This window comes from Apteryx mantelli, chromosome 7 (assembly GCF_036417845.1).
Source record: "Apteryx mantelli isolate bAptMan1 chromosome 7, bAptMan1.hap1, whole genome shotgun sequence".
NCBI classification, from domain to species: Eukaryota; Metazoa; Chordata; class Aves; order Apterygiformes; family Apterygidae; genus Apteryx; species Apteryx mantelli.
Genome location: NC_089984.1, coordinates 27,056,904 through 27,074,872, shown reverse-complemented (window position 1 = coordinate 27,074,872; position 17,969 = coordinate 27,056,904). Strand labels below are relative to the sequence as shown.

General features: G+C 36.7%; 1 protein-coding gene across 2 annotated transcripts in view; it reads left to right on the top strand.

Moving 5' to 3' along the window:
- Positions 1 to 17,969, top strand: part of BTAF1 (B-TFIID TATA-box binding protein associated factor 1) — a 58,541-nt gene that overhangs the window by 19,769 nt on the left and 20,803 nt on the right. The window contains exons 5-20 of one of the 2 annotated variants that reach the window (XM_067300081.1): positions 1,365 to 1,528; positions 1,826 to 1,962; positions 2,628 to 2,739; positions 4,090 to 4,158; positions 7,668 to 7,757; positions 9,342 to 9,437; positions 9,687 to 9,863; positions 10,451 to 10,591; positions 10,723 to 10,847; positions 12,167 to 12,287; positions 12,360 to 12,464; positions 12,696 to 12,845; positions 13,375 to 13,517; positions 13,696 to 13,870; positions 14,367 to 14,570; positions 17,201 to 17,627. In XM_067300081.1, the coding sequence (XP_067156182.1) occupies positions 1,365 to 1,528; positions 1,826 to 1,962; positions 2,628 to 2,739; positions 4,090 to 4,158; positions 7,668 to 7,757; positions 9,342 to 9,437; positions 9,687 to 9,863; positions 10,451 to 10,591; positions 10,723 to 10,847; positions 12,167 to 12,287; positions 12,360 to 12,464; positions 12,696 to 12,845; positions 13,375 to 13,517; positions 13,696 to 13,870; positions 14,367 to 14,570; positions 17,201 to 17,627 (2,436 nt within the window). Of the gene's footprint in view, positions 1 to 1,364; positions 1,529 to 1,825; positions 1,963 to 2,627; positions 2,740 to 4,089; positions 4,159 to 7,155; positions 7,208 to 7,667; positions 7,758 to 9,341; positions 9,438 to 9,686; positions 9,864 to 10,450; positions 10,592 to 10,722; positions 10,848 to 12,166; positions 12,288 to 12,359; positions 12,465 to 12,695; positions 12,846 to 13,374; positions 13,518 to 13,695; positions 13,871 to 14,366; positions 14,571 to 17,200; positions 17,628 to 17,969 lie in introns of those variants that run through there. The other variant, XM_067300082.1, reaches the window with a different exon arrangement.

The window sequence follows — 17,969 nt, the reverse complement described above, 5'->3', positions numbered from 1 at the left end:
TATCAGTATTGGTCACCTACTTACTAATTTCTGTGAAAATCTTTCAGTGGATAATAGAATAGGAATCAATTCTCTTAATTGCTTTTCAGCAGTCCTTTGGAAGCATAGTTACAAGGCATTAGTGACTAAAAAAAACAAACTCCTGATTGGTTTCCATACCACACATGAAAATAATGTGGAGTCTGACAGACCTATAAGCTACAAGTTCTGGTTTATATGTAGCAAACTCACTTGGCGAGTTTATCCTGCTAGGGCACTAAAATCCTCTGTTCTTATGTTCACCCAAAATCTAGGTGTTAAGTACTTCAGGTGTTCATTTAAGCTTCACAAGATTCTTGAGGCAGCTGCTACGATCTTAACTTCCTAAATGAGCCTTGCCTGACACATGAAGCTTGAGGATTAGGTTTTGAACACTCTGGTACCCTAGGAAAATTGTGTTTATGCCTCAGTCTACATTTCTTTGGGGTATTTCTGGTCTGGGCAGAAGGGGAGGAGGCAGTTAGGTCCTATGCATCTGACAAGAAAGAATGTTTCTAAAGAAAGTAGAGGTTCAGGTTTTCAAAAAAAAAAAAAAAAAAAATCCAGCTTAATACAGAATACTGTATTAAACATGAGGGAAAACTTCTTTACTGTGAGGGTAACAGAGCACTGGAAGACGTTGTCCAGAGACGTTGTGAAGTTTCCTTCTCTAGAGATATTCAAAAGCCGTCTGGACACAATGCTTGGAAGTGTGCTCTAGGTGACCCTGCTTGAGCAGGGGAGTTGGACTAGATGATCTCCAGAGGTCCCTTCCAACCTTGACCATTCTGTGATACTGGACTGAATATCAGTTGAGGCTTTTTGCTGTTGTTGGTAATTTCTTCGGTATCTGGTTTCCAACAGAAAACAAACTTTTGGAGGAAAAAACCTCATCCGAAAAAGAAAACAACATAAAAACAAAACAAACCCCATCTGCCAAATCTGAAAATCCAGCAAGGATGTATGTGCTCAATAACAAAGTGCCAGTTCTTGATCCAGTTGATGGATTTTTTTGTTTTGTTTTGTTTTTTTCTAATGTGTGAATTCTCTCCTTTTACTTCCCTAAAATACAGAAGATCTAAACTTTTACTTCTGTGGAAAGAATTTCATGGGAACTCTTTTTTTTTCGGCGAAAAATTAGTGTTGCTTTAAGTAGCAGTATAGTTTCAACAGCAAAAAAGGTCTTTTTAGGAATCCTTCTGAGATTAAAACATTTTAGTGAGGCATTATCCAAATACAGTTTATTTCTATGCAACTTTTGGTTTTGTTATGTTATTTCCTTGAGCAAATCTTCAATAATATATCTAGTTGCAAGTCTGACACACCTTATGTTTTAAACTTTTAAGGTGAAATTGATCCTAAAGAGAGGATAGCACGACAGAGGAAACTGTTACAAAAGAAACTTGGCCTGGATATGGGTGCTGCAATTGGGATGAATACTGAAGACCTCTTCAATGATGAAGATTTGGACTATTCTCCTTCTTCAGTTTCACTTGTTAACAAACAACCTGTAGGTAAAACCTTGGACTGTTTGCCTGCAAGGGAGTAACACAGTGTTTTATTTGTACTTCTGTATTTGCAATTCTTTATATTTTAAGTATAATGCTCAGCTTTAAATAGGGTATGTTTTGGCTTCCTAAACTCTTAAATGCCATAGTTGCACATTAGTCTTATCTGGTCTTAAACTGCTGGTCTGAATTTCAAATCATGGAGGGTGACTTGGAAGTTGAGAAGTGTTGTGGGTTTGGGGATTTTTTTCAGGACCTTCATTGTAAGAAGAGTTGACAAGGAATGATTTCTTTTTCAGACTCTTCAGGCTGCTGAGTTAATTGACTCAGAGTTTCGAGCTGGTATGAGCAGTAGACAAAAGAACAAAGCCAAAAGAATGGCTAAGCTATTTGCAAAGCAAAGATCCAGAGATGCAGTGGAAGCTAATGAGAAGAGGTATAATAGTGAACTGTTTTACTCCGATTCCTGTTAAGCAAGGATTATAATTTGATTTGTCTGAAAAACTTCCTACAGTCTTTGCCTCTTAGTCTTTTACATGTTAATTGGACTGATGGCAAAACACTTGTGCCATACTTATTCCCAGTAGAGACTTTATTAAGGACTTAGCTTTGTAGGAAACTTGATATAGTGGGAGGCTATTCTTAGAAATTTATGTTTTGTCCCTGTCGTTATATATGGCTTGAGAATACCACATGAAAATGGGGGATTTATGAAGATAATAAATAAAAATTTCAGATACAGCTTTATGTATGGTGTGTTCTTCTTCACAGTAGTTTATAGTGGCGTGTTATTGTACCTACTCTATTTTTAATGAACAATGAACTAAATTTTGGTGGTGCTCCCCCCAGCCCCAAACAAGGATTTTGGCCTTTTTTTGAAAAGGCTGAGAAAGATTGCAAGTTTGGGATGGCATTCTGCTGTTTCCTCACTGAATTTTATTACATATAACTTCTACCTATACTGTATATTTCAGAAGGTATTAATCAAACTTGTTTTATATTCCTGCCACGTGTTACTGTTTCTGAGACTTCAGTTGTAGAAGTACTTACTTCCCTTAAAACATACTTTCAGTTCATAAACTTGTATTTGTTCCTTTTTAGCAATGATAGCACTGATGGGGAACCAGAAGAAAAGAGAAGAAAAGTTGCAAATGTTGTCATCAACCAACCTGCCACAGACTCAAAAACGTTGGTAGAAAATGCTCCAGAAGAGGTATGATGCACTGTCTGGTATTAAAGTATTGAATGATAATGTCTGCTAATGTTAAGAGTAACATAAAATAAGATTTCTTTACAATCCCAGCTATTCTAACCCTGAGTGAGTTATTCTTTGCTTGTTTTAGTATTATGAGAAATGGATGTCATTGCCAACATCACGTCATTGTCAATTTAGTTTCGTATGTAATGAAGCAAATATGCTTCAAATGGGAAAAAGCATTGAGAGAAAACACATCTAATCCATTGGTAGCAGTTTGACCCAAATGGACCTGAGCAGGCAGATTACAGGTGTCAGACTGGTATTAATCTTAAATGTAGGTGCCTTTGTACATTAAACTGTAAAACTGCTAAGCAGGTAAAGATAATAAGAGATCACACTGAATCATAAACAATTTGATGTGAATGTTCATGTACACTTTATTTAATCTTTGCCCTACTGTAATTAGGCTTAATTTAGAATTAAGTTTTACCTTTAACTGAAGATTTAAACAACACCTTGGTGAAAAACTCACATTTGCTTCACTAGACTGAAAATCTGAAGTATTGTAAGAAATGCTATGGTAGAATACAACTGGTCCATAGAAGTTTATTTTGAAGAAATTTTATCTTAGTAAACTCCTGTCTATAAAAAAAGATTTTTCCAAACATAGCTTAGTAACTAAATTCTTATTTACAAAACAGTGATTGGAAAATTAATTTATTATAAAAGATTAATGATAAGGGAAGGCTCAGTAGCTGCTGGTTGCTAGCCTTTTAAATACTTTGTCTTGTCTTTATGATGGGGTGAAGCTCCTGAAGTTAGTGTCTTTGCTAACTTCCTCTCCCTAGCCCTGTCAGTTTTCTCCCAGGAAACCTCAGGGATAGCGGATATGCTCCTTTTGGTTTTTCAAAAACATGGAATGCATTTTGAAAAAGATGGTGTTTTACTGGATCAGTGTGACCCAATTTGCTTATGTTGTGTGATTTCAAAGAAAGATTTGCCTATTCTGCCTTTTAAAGGCAAAGTTGATAAAGAATCACTGGGAAGGACAAGAAGTTTTGCTTAGTTTTCTAAGTGCGGTTCCTAAAGGGAGACTGACTTCCAGAACATCAAAATTAGCCTAGGGAAGAGGTTACACTACCAACAGACAAACTTCATAAGCCTTTTACAAGCTCCGGTGCCAATCAGCAAACTTTCTGAAGTGTGGAATAAGTTACTTAGTTCTGCCCAATAACAAATTAAAGTAATCAAGCTTTTGGAGGTCTTTATTATCTTTGCTTATCTAAAGTGGCTTGCAATTTAAGAAGTTTTCCCCTGATCATTGGCTCCATTAATCTCATACTTGTGTTTTAAATGTAAATTTAGGCAAATGAATGGCCTCTGGAAAGCTTTTGTGAAGAGGTGTGCAATGATCTCTTTAATCCATCCTGGGAGGTAAGATTTATGTGCAGTATTTTAAGGTGTAATTAAAGGTAGAAAAAATAGTAATTTAGAGTATATTTAAACAGAAGTACAAAAACTATATGTATGGGGTTTAAAAGCATTTTGATAGATATCAGAAACTATACCAATCACAAATACAGATTTATGTAGTCAAATGTGATTTTAGAGAATTTTGTGGGTTTTCTTTTTTTAAGATTCATTTAAAGGGGAAATGGAAATGTATAATGTATATGCAAGGAGAGAGTGGGAAAGATCTTGGTAGCAGTGAATATAAATGAAAACTTTGGAAGTACTGAAATTTGAGGAAAGCAAAAGGACATGAATCTATGGCTGAAGGATTAAGCAATTAAAATTGGCTTGAATTTACCAAGAGGTGGAAGAGCACTGTGCAAGTCTGCTGAAAACAGTGACATGTTTGTCCAATGTTAAGTTAGAAAAATTTACTCCACTAACAGAGGATAGCTTACAAATTATTTTTCCTCTTCCTTTATGAAAAAGAATCTTAATTTTTTTTAAAAAACGTGTTAAATATCAGTTGCAAAAACTTTACATTTGATTGCCTAGGTAACTTATTTTCAAGATTTGAAAACTGTTCTACTCACCCTTTTATTCAATCCTCTTATTCAATTTTCTACCCACTTTGATATTGGTCCTAGACAAAAAATAATGAAGTAGCTGACAATGGTCTTTCCTTGAGCAGTAGCAGATGGAAGTAACTATTGCCAGCTAATATTAATTTTATTATAAAGTCGATGTTTTGAAAGATTAAATGTTAACAGCAAGTATATCATGCTTAGGCATATTTATATCACAGGTTCAGTGATACCAATTTGGCTCTGTTTATGCTGGCCTCAAACTTGGAAGCGCAGAGATAGGTCATATGCAGCAAGCACAGTTATTCTGGGTCCAGAAAAAGGATAATTATATTCATGAGGCGCATCATTGCATCTGAACTAATAAGCCTTGTCTTATTTGAAAGCAGGCTGTTGACATTTGAAGCTAAAGTCTGCTTGCCTCCTTGTGGGATGCAGGCATTTTCAAAGCCTTGTTAGTACATTTGATATGGGGCCCATGTACACCTTAAGGAAGTAGATCAATACAGAATCATTATTATGGTATGTTCTGGGTGGAAAACAGGTTAAACTACCTTAAAATACATGTTTATAAAATTGTCCCGTAGCGGCCTCTTGCCATGTCTTGAGGCAGCCTGGGTGACTAGTTGAGGCTACTTGGCTAGCTTATAGACAGCTAAAGTCAGGTGAGATGAATCCTGCTACTGATATTTCCTTTATACAGTTGTCTTTCCTGCTGCTATTTTGCGTTTGCAGAGGCTCAAATGTTTACAAGCCAGAAAAGGAACATTTTGTCAGCTAAAACTAGCTCATAAGCAATCTCTGACATATAATACACTGATCATTTGTTTATGAGCAATTAAGATTTTAAGACTAGGTGCTGTGGCTGGGTTTTATTGGCTTGCTTATAGCTTTTTACCAACAGCCGCTCAGCTGTGCATGTGGAGAAGGGTATGCTTTTATACAATTGCACTTCATCTGAGAAATTCTGATTCTTGGAGGACCTACCAGCCACTCATTTCTGGCTGTTAAGGGGAAAAAAATATTATTGTGAAATACGATAGTTTTTTAGTAGCATGCATGTACATGAAGTACACTTTGTAGCAAATACCATGTAAGTTTTGCTCGAACCTAGGTAAAGGTGTCTCAAGGATAAAACAGTTCAAAGTTTTGCTTTTGCAACTGTCAGTGTAGCTATTGCGCAGGCTTTTCTTGGTTAGCCAATTGTCTCTAGTCTGATACCAAAAATACCAGAAACGGGGTATGCCTTTAGCGCATCTTTCTACCGATGTTCTGTAATTTCTGTTTTGTAGCCCACAGGTGCATTAATTCTTCTTAGTACGTTCAACTGCTTATGTTTGGGAACATATAAGTGGCTCTGACTTGTTTTCCCCTATAACTTGTTCACTTCTGATTATTAGTTATTTTTTTTTAATATCTAGCCATGTAAGGCAGGTTTGCATATACATGTGAGCTATACAGAATAATAATCTCAGGAGTTTGTTCTGCAAATGCCCCAAAATACTCTGAGCTCTGTTTAGGAAATGCAAAGTCTACTGGGAAGAAGATTGCTTTCCTTTAGCTTATAAACTTACTAGAAATAGTTTCTCTGAGCAGCCCCTTGTGCCCCTCCCTTCCCCAAAGTCAAAAATTGCAGTGATCTAGAAGCCAGCTGCCAGAGTATCTTATTTAGTTCCTGAGGTTGGTACAAGCTGACTGTCATGCCAGTAATAGAGGTGGAGGCAACAGAATCATCTCTGCTTCTTGAGCCAGAGAATTCATTCTGTATGTTCATTTGAGATGCTGAACCACATTTTGGATTCAGTGAAAGATTCCTTTGGTTTTGGACTTTGCTTTTGGGTACTTGTATTTTAGCTTTACTTCACATATGGAACGTTCTCCATGAGCTGCTGCTCATATGCTTTTGAGATCTGCTGATCCAGAGCTCTGGGCTTTACGAAGACTTCTAGCATCATATGCCGTGTTCCTTCTTGAGTCTTTAAAAGAAATTGCTCTTGTGCAAAAAGGAAAATCTTCTCCAACAGTTGGAGCGATATGTATGTTCATCTCCTGTGGTTTTGCTTTTTTGGTGGTTTAATTATAGGATTTTTTTTTAACCCATTTTCTCTGCAAGAAGCATAGTCTGGGTTAGCAGGCCTGCTTTTTAAGGTTTAGATTAGTCTTACACTTAAAACTGCCAGGTTTTTTATGTATTTGAAAGCTGATCATTGTAAGGTAGCTATTGCTGCAACTGTGATTAGGAAATGAGTTCTGTGGAGGGTAGTAATGCCATGACAATTAAAGTTGGAATATTTGTGCCAGTGGAGGTAGAGGGTAAAGGCTTTTAGTATTTATGTTACAAAGTAGATACCTGAAAGTGTTTCTCCCTGTTTTTTGTTTGAAAAATTCAAATTAGGAGAGCTATGAATATTTTGATGCTTCTTCTAACCGATGAAGGATTGATAAGGGTAAGAAGGCTTCATCCAGAAAAAACATATCCGTGCGTAATATCTTCTAGGTTGATCTGTCTCTGAAAACTAGTGTTTTATAACGTCGTGAGGTAGAACTAAATGAAAACTGTCTTCCTCAACTACATTACTGAACATGCAATAGTGATATTTTCTGTAGTGGAAAGCAGAAGCCATTCTTAATCTTTTGTCCATAAACTTTCCTTTCTATAGAAATATTTCACAAATCCAATGTCAAAAACCTTTTTTTTTCCCCAAGTATAGCTTTTGATCTAATAAGTTACTACCTTTTCTCACGAATTTGTGAAGTACCACTAACTGCAACACTTGAAACTGTGTATTAAGAAAAACGTATGGATATTTTGAATTGCTTGCTGTGTTTTGTCTACCCGGTGTGTTTTTTATCTTCTGTTTCTAAATATTTAAACTGACTTATTTTTAATTCTTTTCACTTTTCTAGGTTCGACATGGTGCAGGTACCGGGCTGAGAGAGATACTTAAAGCTCATGGTAAAAGTGGTGGTAAAATGGGAGACAGCTCTTTGGAAGAGGTAGATTTCTAGTTCTGTAGACTTTTAACGTGTTTCTTAAGTAGTGTCTTTTCTAAACCTAATTTAAAATACTTAAGCTTTGCAGGAGGTGGGTGATTTGAAGGGAATAATAGACCATGAGATTTGTCTGCTCAAAGTATATGGACTACATAACTATGTCCAGTGATAAAATGTTAAATTCTCTTGAAAAAGCCTACAAAAACAAGCTACATATAAGCAGCTATTAATATGTAGATCGTGTGTGTACATTCATTAAACATTAACTTCCCTACTAGAAAATAATAGTTTCAGGTCATGCTAAGGGTGTGCTGAAACAAAATTTACAATATAAGTTGGTTACGAACTCTAGATTCAGCCGGAGAGTCTTGTACTGTCTAATTCTGTCACTTAAATACTAAGCTGATTCTATCAATCTGTTTGCTCTCTTCTTGCAAGAAGTATTTAACTTCTGAAAAAGTATTTTCCTTTTAAATACATGGAGACTGGTATTTAATTTCCTGACAGTAATAACTCATATGGAATCAGATTGCAATTCATACTGACTTCACTGCTGTAAAAGCAGCTGGAAAGCAGAGACAGACTCTTACCTCCAGAACTAGATTTGGTTATTGCAGCTGCAAAGTTGCATTGTGGGAGCTTATGATATAGACAGTATAGAAAGATGAGGAGATACATTTACCAGAGGTATATTGAGCCACTTCAGTGTACTTTTTGTGTAGGACAAGCACAAGTTACTCTCTCCTTGCTTCCATGTGGAGCTGTATTTGTTCCTTGGAAACTGCAGAGTAGTTTAATAACACTTCTTGCAAGAGTAAGATACTCTAATCAATTTCTTAACTATCTATGGAAAGAGACTGTGCCCTTCAGGTTAGCTTCAAAGACTGCCATGCCTGCTACATGCATGTTGTAACTTTGACATGCATGGGAGTATGAAATCCCTAACTTGATGAAAGTTTTGTTTATTAAAATGATGATTTTTCAAGGGGAAAGATCATCTGCGAAACCAGTGGAGATGAGAAAGGTGGTGTCCAAGTAGTTCAATCTGCGGGGCTTCTGCTCTGAGTTAAAGATGTGGGGGCTCTAATCAACAGAGACCAGGGCCTCAAGACAGGCTTGGTCTAAATTGCTTTGTTAAATCTGGAGGAGGCTGAGAGGTTGAAAAAGGAGTTCCTTTCACTGGAGCTCCCACAGTTGTGAGAAATACTACTTCATAGTTTGTGTTTATTTGTAAATGTTTTTCAAACAAGTATTGATTGATATGTCTAGGATACATTGGCATTACTCAGGGCGGGTTATCTGGATGACCTCACCTTCCTGTGCTATGTAGGGGTAAAAGTACCCATTTTCTTTATAGGGCTATTCATATATACTATGTTTCAAAAATAAGCAAAAAACCCACTGTGATGTTTTTGATAAGCCAGGTCAGAGCTGAATTAGTGTTGACTGTTCTGCATTGGCCATCTGTGTGACAGAAGATGATAGTCAATTTAAATACACATTGTTCTATCTCTTTAATATGAATTTAGCTAAAGCAAGTCCTTTATGAATAAATACAGTCAAGGTGTTCAACTTCTCTTTTTACAGATGATTCAGCAGCATCAGGAGTGGCTAGAAGACTTGGTTATTAGACTTCTTTGTGTGTTTGCATTAGACAGATTTGGAGACTTTGTGTCAGATGAAGTAAGTAACTCTGAATAGGTAGATGAGCAGGCTTCTATGGGAGATAATTTTGCAGCAGATGAACTACGCTTTGTACAGTGCTGCTGCATGTGCCTGCTGTAACTGCACGCAGATACTTATTACAAAGTAGCTGATAAACAGATTTCCACCTTGCGTAACAGTTCTGCTCACCTGCCTCTACTCATATGGGTTTACTTCTAAGTGAGGTTTCATATAGGAATAGCTGTTTCATCATTTACTTTATTCTAGGTGGTAGCACCAGTACGTGAGACTTGCGCACAGACTTTGGGAGTAGTATTGAAACATATGAATGAAACTGGAGTTCATAAAACTGTGGATGTTCTCCTGAAGCTGCTCACACAGGAACAGTGGGAAGTGAGACATGGCGGCCTCCTGGGAATAAAGTATGCTTTGGCAGTGCGTCAGGTAATAACCCTCATGGTAACCTCTCATGTGGAGAGCTTTGGAATAGAAAGCTCAAAAAACAGAACAGAAAGTTCAAAGTTGAGGATGTGCCTGTGCAATGGTTAGATCTGACAAGGCAAACTTGCTTGCACTGCAGTCTCATGTGGATTAAGATGTGTGAATGCATCTTTATATCCAAGCTGCAGAACTCTGCAAGTATATAGCAGAGTTGTTGTGGTGTTATAACTTCATTAACAGTTACTTGCACAGAACAGATTAAAACCAGACTGTGCCTATCTGGTTATGATCATACTTCCCTGTGCTATGTTGACATAGCTGAGTGCTACAAGAGGTTTGGTCTGTTCATTGTATTATTCTGCAAACATTAGGCTTTGTTTTCACAGTTTTAAGTTAGATTTTAATGAACTTTAACTTAGCCTAGATTTTACTTCATGAATGGTGACTTTGAGTATTCAAACTATATTCTTGGGCCTGTAGTTTCTGCTTATATAATGAACAGGTTTAGTCACAGATTCAGAGTACATCTTAATTGTTTGGTTTATTGTACATTTTTTCAGTTTAAAAATATCTTTGATCATTTTTGGCAGGATATGATCAACACTTTATTGCCTAAAGTCTTGCCTGCAATAATTGAAGGTCTCCAGGATCTAGATGACGATGTCCGAGCTGTTGCTGCAGCATCTTTAGTACCAGTGGTGGAAAGCCTGGTTCACCTTCAGTCTCAGAAGGTGACTGAATTGTTTTCTATAAATTCTGATTGACAAGTTCACTTTTAATCTGAAAGAAGAAAATGTTTATAATGAGCACTTGCATTTTCTTTCAGGTTTTATACCATAACCTCTTGTGCTTGTTTGTCTAGGTGCCTTTTATTCTTAATACATTGTGGGATGCGCTTCTGGAGTTGGATGACTTGACAGCCTCCACCAACAGTATCATGATCCTTCTTTCTTCCCTTCTAACTTATCCTCAGGTCCGAAAATGCAGGTAACTTTTTTTATTAGTATTGCTTCAGTATTGCAGGTTTGACTGCCAAGTTATTTCCAAATTGGAGTAATCAAAGTTGCTCTCGAATCACATGCCAAGGAAGTGCTTGATGTAAATCAATATTTTAATTTTACTCTAGCTCCTCTTCAGAGTGAAGGTTAAGACAATACTTCTACTTCCCTTAAGTTAGTAATAGTCAGCAAAATAATTAAAAGGTAGTAGGTGTTGCTTACATGTGACTATTATTTTGTTCATTTCTGTTGGAGATGATATCCTTTGTTAAAATACCCAGTCACGTGGTGGTCCTGTCTGCAAACTCCTTTTCATTTGTCCACTCCTTGTTTGGAGTTTGTTGACAAGTGACAAAACGCTTATTTTAAAACAAATGCATTTACCTGTGGAACACTGCTGCTGGAATAGTACCTGAAAAGTCACATCGATAGTACAGCCAGTCATTCTATGACTGATGAAGATAAACAACAGATTGAATTAATCTGACTTCTGTTCCAAAAAGGACTAGGGATGGGGGGGGGGGAGAAACTCTGCCGAAAGAAGTTACTGTAATGTTCACTGAAGAAACCAGAGGGAAGATGTTTTTAAACCTTCAGTATATATGGCAAGGAACTCTTTATGCCTCTCTTTCTAAGGCAAACTTTCTAAGGCAAACCTTCCTTATTTACTCCTAATATTAAAAGTTCTTCTATTCTAACAGGTTAGGCCTTAATTGCCCAGGGCAGTAATTGTTAGCTTTTCAGAACTTATTTCAATTTGAAGACAATGCTCAGTTCCTCTTTATTTGGAACTCTGTCAAACTAAAGGAATTACCTGCTATATGTTACCATGTTTCTCATAATTCATATGGTGAACTTACAGCATCTATGCTGAAGGTAGATGCTTTGTCACTCCCCCTGTAATACAGCTCTGTTTAGTTGATGTGTAAGTTCACATACAATAGAACTAGTTAAACAAGCTTGCATCTTAACTCATAACTACATAAAACTAAACTCATAACTGAAAACACTTTTTTCTAAATAATTGAATGAAGGAAGTATAGTTTAGGAAACAGCACAGTATGAATACATATTTGAATGAACTACTGCTTTCTACTGGTAAGAGAAAACAGTATATTCTGCAAAATGACACTGACTCAAACTATTTTAAGTGTTCAAGCTGTAGTAACTTGATGTCTGACTTAAAATCACCTAGCATATACAATAATACTTTTTTTAAGGCTTTTTCTTTTGAATAAAACTTTATAACTGATGACAGACAATTTTTTTTTTTCTTTCTTACTGCCTCTACATCTCTTCATGTACCAGTATTCAGCAGTCACTCACAGTTTTGGTCCCACGTGTGTGGCCATTCTTGCATCATACTATATCTTCTGTGCGAAAAGCAGCACTGGAAACATTATTCACCCTGCTGTCTACCCAAGACCAGGTAAGAATTAGTTACTAGTGTTGTGTTATGATTTATATTAGAATCTTCTCAATTATTATATCCTTGTTTCAGAGCTCTTCAGCATGGCTAACTCCAATTCTGCAAGACATGTTGAGACACATATTTCAGTTTTGTATCCTAGAAAGCAACCAAGAAATTCTGGATCTTATTCACAAGGTATTTGCTTGGCTTATCACTTAGATCTGTACCATTTGTGCATCCAGTTCTTTTATATCCTCCCTTTTGTGCAGATAAAGAATAGTCTGTTCATGTTTGTTTTGTAGTCTGCCTATGAGATATTTTAGCATAAACTAGAGGGGGTAGAATGGTTCCTAGCACTTGATCAGCACATCTGTGATGTTCTGTAAACCACAAACTCGTTAGAACTTTTAATACATTTCTTTTCAGGTATGGCTGGAACTGTTAAACAAGGCATCTGTGCAGTATGTGGTTGCAGCTGCTTGTCCATGGATGGGAGCCTGGCTCTGCTTAATGATGCAGCCGTCTCATTTGCCTATTGACTTAAACATGTTGTTAGAAGTGAAAACCAGATCAAAAGTAAGTGAAATATGAGCTCACAGACTCTTCTGGGGAAAGCAGGAAACTGATTAGCCCTACGCTAATACAGAAAGACTGCTTCTGAACGGGTTAGAGAGGAGTGGTGGTGCCGCTCTGCAATTCTGTGTTCATGTTATCTAGTAGGTAAACCTCAAGTCCATAGAGAATTGTAGCTCTATTACCTTTCTGTCAGGTTATCCATGAGAATTCACAGTTCTGTTATATAGTGTGCTTCTTGTAGATCCCTTCATTTATAAGTCTTCTAGGTGGTTGCTTAGCTACAGTAACTTCCTCAACTTCTGTTTGAAAAACTGAGTTAAGTCTAAAATCATTACTTTATTTCTGAGAAGATGTTGAATGTTTATCAGCTACATGTTGAGGATTAGTTTAATGTTCAAGTAAAAGAAACATTCTGGCTTAGTCCAATCTTTGCAGGGTATAATGGTTATTGAAAATGTTATGGAATATGAATTCCTTTTTTCTTTTACAAACACATTTACTTTAAACCTCTCCCAAATTTATGCCGTAGGAAAAAGCAAGCACTAAGCTGCGTCAAGGTCAAACCCAGAATAAGGAAGTGATTCAGGAATATATTGCTGGGGCAGAGAGCATTGCAGAAGATCCAGCGACCAGGGATTATGTTGTCATGCGAGCTCGGATGATGGCAGCAAAGTCAGTTTACTGGAAATCTGAAACAAATATATTTAAAAGCAATATCTCTTTACTGTTAAATAGTGTTTTTGCTAAAAACTAATTATGTAGGGTTTTTTTCTTTCTTGGCATCTTCATTTTGAACTATTAACTGCTGAGTAGTTACAACATTGGAGTAATAGTTTTCTCCTTTTGTCAGGTTGCTGGGAGCACTTTGTTGCTGTATTTGTGACCCAGGTGTAAATACTGTTACTCAAGAAATAAAGCCAGCTGAATCGCTAGCTCAGCTACTGCTCTTCCATTTGAATTCTAAATCTGCCTTGCAGAGGATTAGTGTCGCATTAGTAATCTGTGAGTGGGCGGCTTTGCAAAAGGTAGGATGTTTTTGCAGCAAAAATAAATTTGATTTACTAACTTAATTCACAGCTTGTCATCCGCTACTTTAGTTTGAAATAAAATTTCAGTAGAAAAGCTTAAAATGGTATTTATATATCAAAATGATAAAAATCTTAATAGTGAGACAATGGAAGAATAAATTACTCTGTTTAGTAGTTAAAAGCCAACTTCAGAACTATGAATTGGTAAATATGTTCACATTTCTATTACAAATATGTCTATTCAAGATTCATATTATCTGTCTAAGGTCAACACTTCCTGTTTTTGTGACTGTTTTCCTGATGTTCACTATCACTTTTCTGCTGGTAGACTGATGGTTTTGTTCATCACCTTTAACATTCTGGGTTAAAGTTCATGGTCCCTCTGGAAACTGTGTTTCAGTAGCTAGAATCCACTGTTTCTTGCCCAAAATTTGAACAAAAGGAATGATGTGATTACTAAGAAATATGAATTATGTCTCTTTCTCTTTTTTAGGAGTGTAAAACTGTGGCCATTTGTGTGCAACCTCGGTTACTTGGAGTCCTTTCTGAACACCTCTATTATGATGAAATTGCTGTTCCTTTTACACGAATGCAGAATGAATGTAAACAGCTCATCTCATTGTTAGCTGATGTTCACATTGACATCGGGAACAGAGTAAACTCTAGTGTATTTACAATAGATCAAGCTAATGATCTGGTAAGTAGAGGCATACCTACCCTTCCTTCAAATCTAGTCTTGTCTTGAAAGACACCTTCAGCATAATTATTCAAAAACCAGGTGGTGGTGACTTTGCGCTTCCTTTGACATGAGGTATGTAACAGACACTTATTTCTGCACACACCCCCATGCTGTTTAGGCTATACCAAAAATAGCTTACTCTTGAGACCAATAACAAGGTGTCTTGATTAATGCATGTTTTTGCAAAAGATATCCATTCTGGATTTGAAGACTTCAGAAGATGCATACCATAGCTACTTGCTATTTTCTGTAGTTGCCTTCTGTACCCTTTTCAACTTTTCAAGTGTGGGGGGTTTTTTTGTTTTGTTTTATATCAGCACCGAACCTGTTCTACCTTGTAGTATCAGTCTCGGTGAGTTAAGATACAAAACCAATCTATTCCTCCTTGCTGTTCCTGTTCTCTGCATCCCTTGGTCATTCAGTCATCAAGGTCATGTGCAGTTGAATTGAGATATCTATAGAATAAAGCATTTTGCCTACACTCCTTGTTCTAAAACATGTAGCTGTGTTTGAATAAGCACAGCTGGCCAAGCAAGCCAGATGTTTACTACTTTGCCAGTGGGGAAGACATAACAGTCATAAAGTAGTCTCCTACCTATAAGCTTTATCCATAGTGATTTTATGTTTCTAGAACAATGAAAACCGTCCATAGCATTTGGCTTCACAGCAGCCTATTAAAATCACTTTTGTTACTTGTCAAATAAAAAATAAAGTAAATAAAAGGGTTAATTAACAAGACCCTGTTTCCCTAAGAAAAATGTTGGGCAGACACTTAACTTCTTATTAGTCTTCTGTTTTATCCAGGATTATTGTCAGGCTAGCTAACCCATAATTTCCCAGGTCATCCTGCTTTTCCTTAATGCTGAATCAATACCAAATAGTAATTTTCCAGTATCCCAGAATATCCTTCAGTATTCTAGAACTGTTAAATATTAACCTGAACAGGTCAGAGAGAGCTTAAACTGTGAAGGATATTTTGGTGTGAGAGGATAATGAGTTAAAATTCTATCTATAGTAATAATTTAATGCATATAACATGGATGATCTGTTTCTAATGAAAAGCAAAACCTTTGAATTAAGGAAGATTCACCTTCAGAGCTCAGTCATTCTTTGGGGAATTGCATCCCTTTAGCACGTATTGTATTTTAAAAATACTTTACATGTGTAAAAACTGTTTCAACAGCCCTCTTGAACTACAGGTGGACTGGATAGCACATTATTCTGATGTGAAAAACACTTAATTTCCTTGCCTTCTGTCCCTTCCCCCAACATAGCACAACCTTATGATACAGCAAAGGGGTAAAGATTTCAGTAAGATTTCTACATTCAATGTCTAGTAGTAGACACAAGTATTCTAGGGTATTTTTTTCCTTCTTTGGATTTTTGGTCTCTATTTCTAAGATGCAGCATCCCTTAAAAATAGAATTACGAAGAAAGTTATTCTTCCTAAGAAAGCAAAGACAACACGATGTCTTTATTATTTTTTTTGGGGGGGGGAGGGGTTAATTGAAACTGAACAGGCCAAAGAGTTTTCTCTATAGTGGACTTGGCATTCCCCGATTCATTCAACTTCTTGAATTTGAGGGGGGAGCTTCTGTTTTTTCTCTAAAATATTCTTGCTAGTCATCTGGAATCTTGACCTTTGGGAAGTATAGTGCTTCTGTCTTCCTGTGGTTGAGTTTGATCAGAACATGGTCACTGGTCCTTAGACAATGACCAATTTTTAATTCAGTGATGAATAACTGTCTGTAATACTCAGATTTGCAAAGTTGCCTGGTATCTGGTGTGAGAATAATTTTGTGCTGAATTAGATTATTTGCTTGTAGTTTGCCACACAAGGACAGAAATGCATTATCAAACCACAGAATTCGAAGGAAAAAATTGTTACATGTGCAGGTTACAATATTGTCTTTAATATATCTATATAACTTGCAAGTTGGGTTCTGATAGTTGAAAGCATTGACCTCAGCATTTAAAGTAAAAAGTAAATAAAAACTCACACTAATCTTCTCAAAAGCTGCCATCTTTCCTATACTTAAGAGCCCATGTATCCTACTGTTAGCATAAGTTCAGCATTCCATGATACCCTGTTGCTTTTAACCTGTTTTCCTTGACAGATTTAAGCAACAGCAGTCAGCCAATTTGGGGGTGGAGGTGAGGGGAGGAATGGAGCAAGTTCTGCTGCAACTACTGTATTCTTGTTTGCACATGCAGGACCTTGCACATCCTTTCTATCCTGTTGTATTAGTAGCATATTTTCCTTTACTTATCTATCTTGTGCTTATCTGTTGGTAAACCAGAATATGTGGATTTATTCTGTGGCTATAGGGCAATCTAAATTGGGGGGAGTACCCAATCTCCTTTTAGCTTTGGAAATCTAGTCTTGAAATGTTTGTAGTATGTCCGATTTCTCCCATTGAGCTGCAGCTCAAGATTCCAGAAACTGCATTTCCTGTTGTTTGCTGGGAAAAGTAGCGGTAAAAATATCTGGCTGAAGTGACTCATGTTCTGCTGTGCAAACTGCAGTGTTCAGAGGATATCCGGTTTCTACCCTCATTCAAAGTCTTGTAACTTTCTTCCTTTTTTAGGTTACTTCTGTTTTCAATGAAGTGACATCATCCTTTACTCTGAGTCCTAAAATACTACAGCAGTTGGATAGCAAACGACAGCAAGTTCAGATGACTGTTAACGAAACAAATCAAGAATGGCAGGTGTTGCATCTGCGAGTCCATACTTTTGCAGCATGTGCAGTTGTGAACTTGCAGCAACTTCCAGAAAAACTAAATCCTGTTATAAAACCCTTAATGGAAGCTATTAAAAAAGAAGAGAATACATTGGTACAAAATTACGTGGCTTCATGTATAGCTAAGTTACTTCAACAGTGTACACTAAGGTCTCCTTGCCCCAACTCAAAGATTATAAAAAATCTTTGCAACTCCCTGTGTGTGGATCCACATCTTACCCCATTAGCAGCATGTCCTGCACAGCCCCAGAGCAGCCATGAAAACTCAAAAGGTATGATGTCTTAAGACTGTCAGGCTTCTTAAAATATACCTGCGCTTCTCTCAGAACAGTTAAAAACAAATATTTGTATGAGTCTTGTTTTCAGAGTGTTTTATAGTGTCAGTAATTGATTCTTTGATTTGTTAGTAACTGTTATTTTATTCAGGTATCTGTTACAATTGTGCACTGTGTACCTTAATGGTGGTCTTAATTTTCAGAAACTTTTTGTATGAAAGACCTTAGTTCCAAATTTCAGTTATTTATTTTTGTTCAATTATCACTATCCACTTATGATTGCATTTCATCTGTGTTCTGTATGAAGCTTTTCATTGAAATTGAATGTGGAAAGTAGAG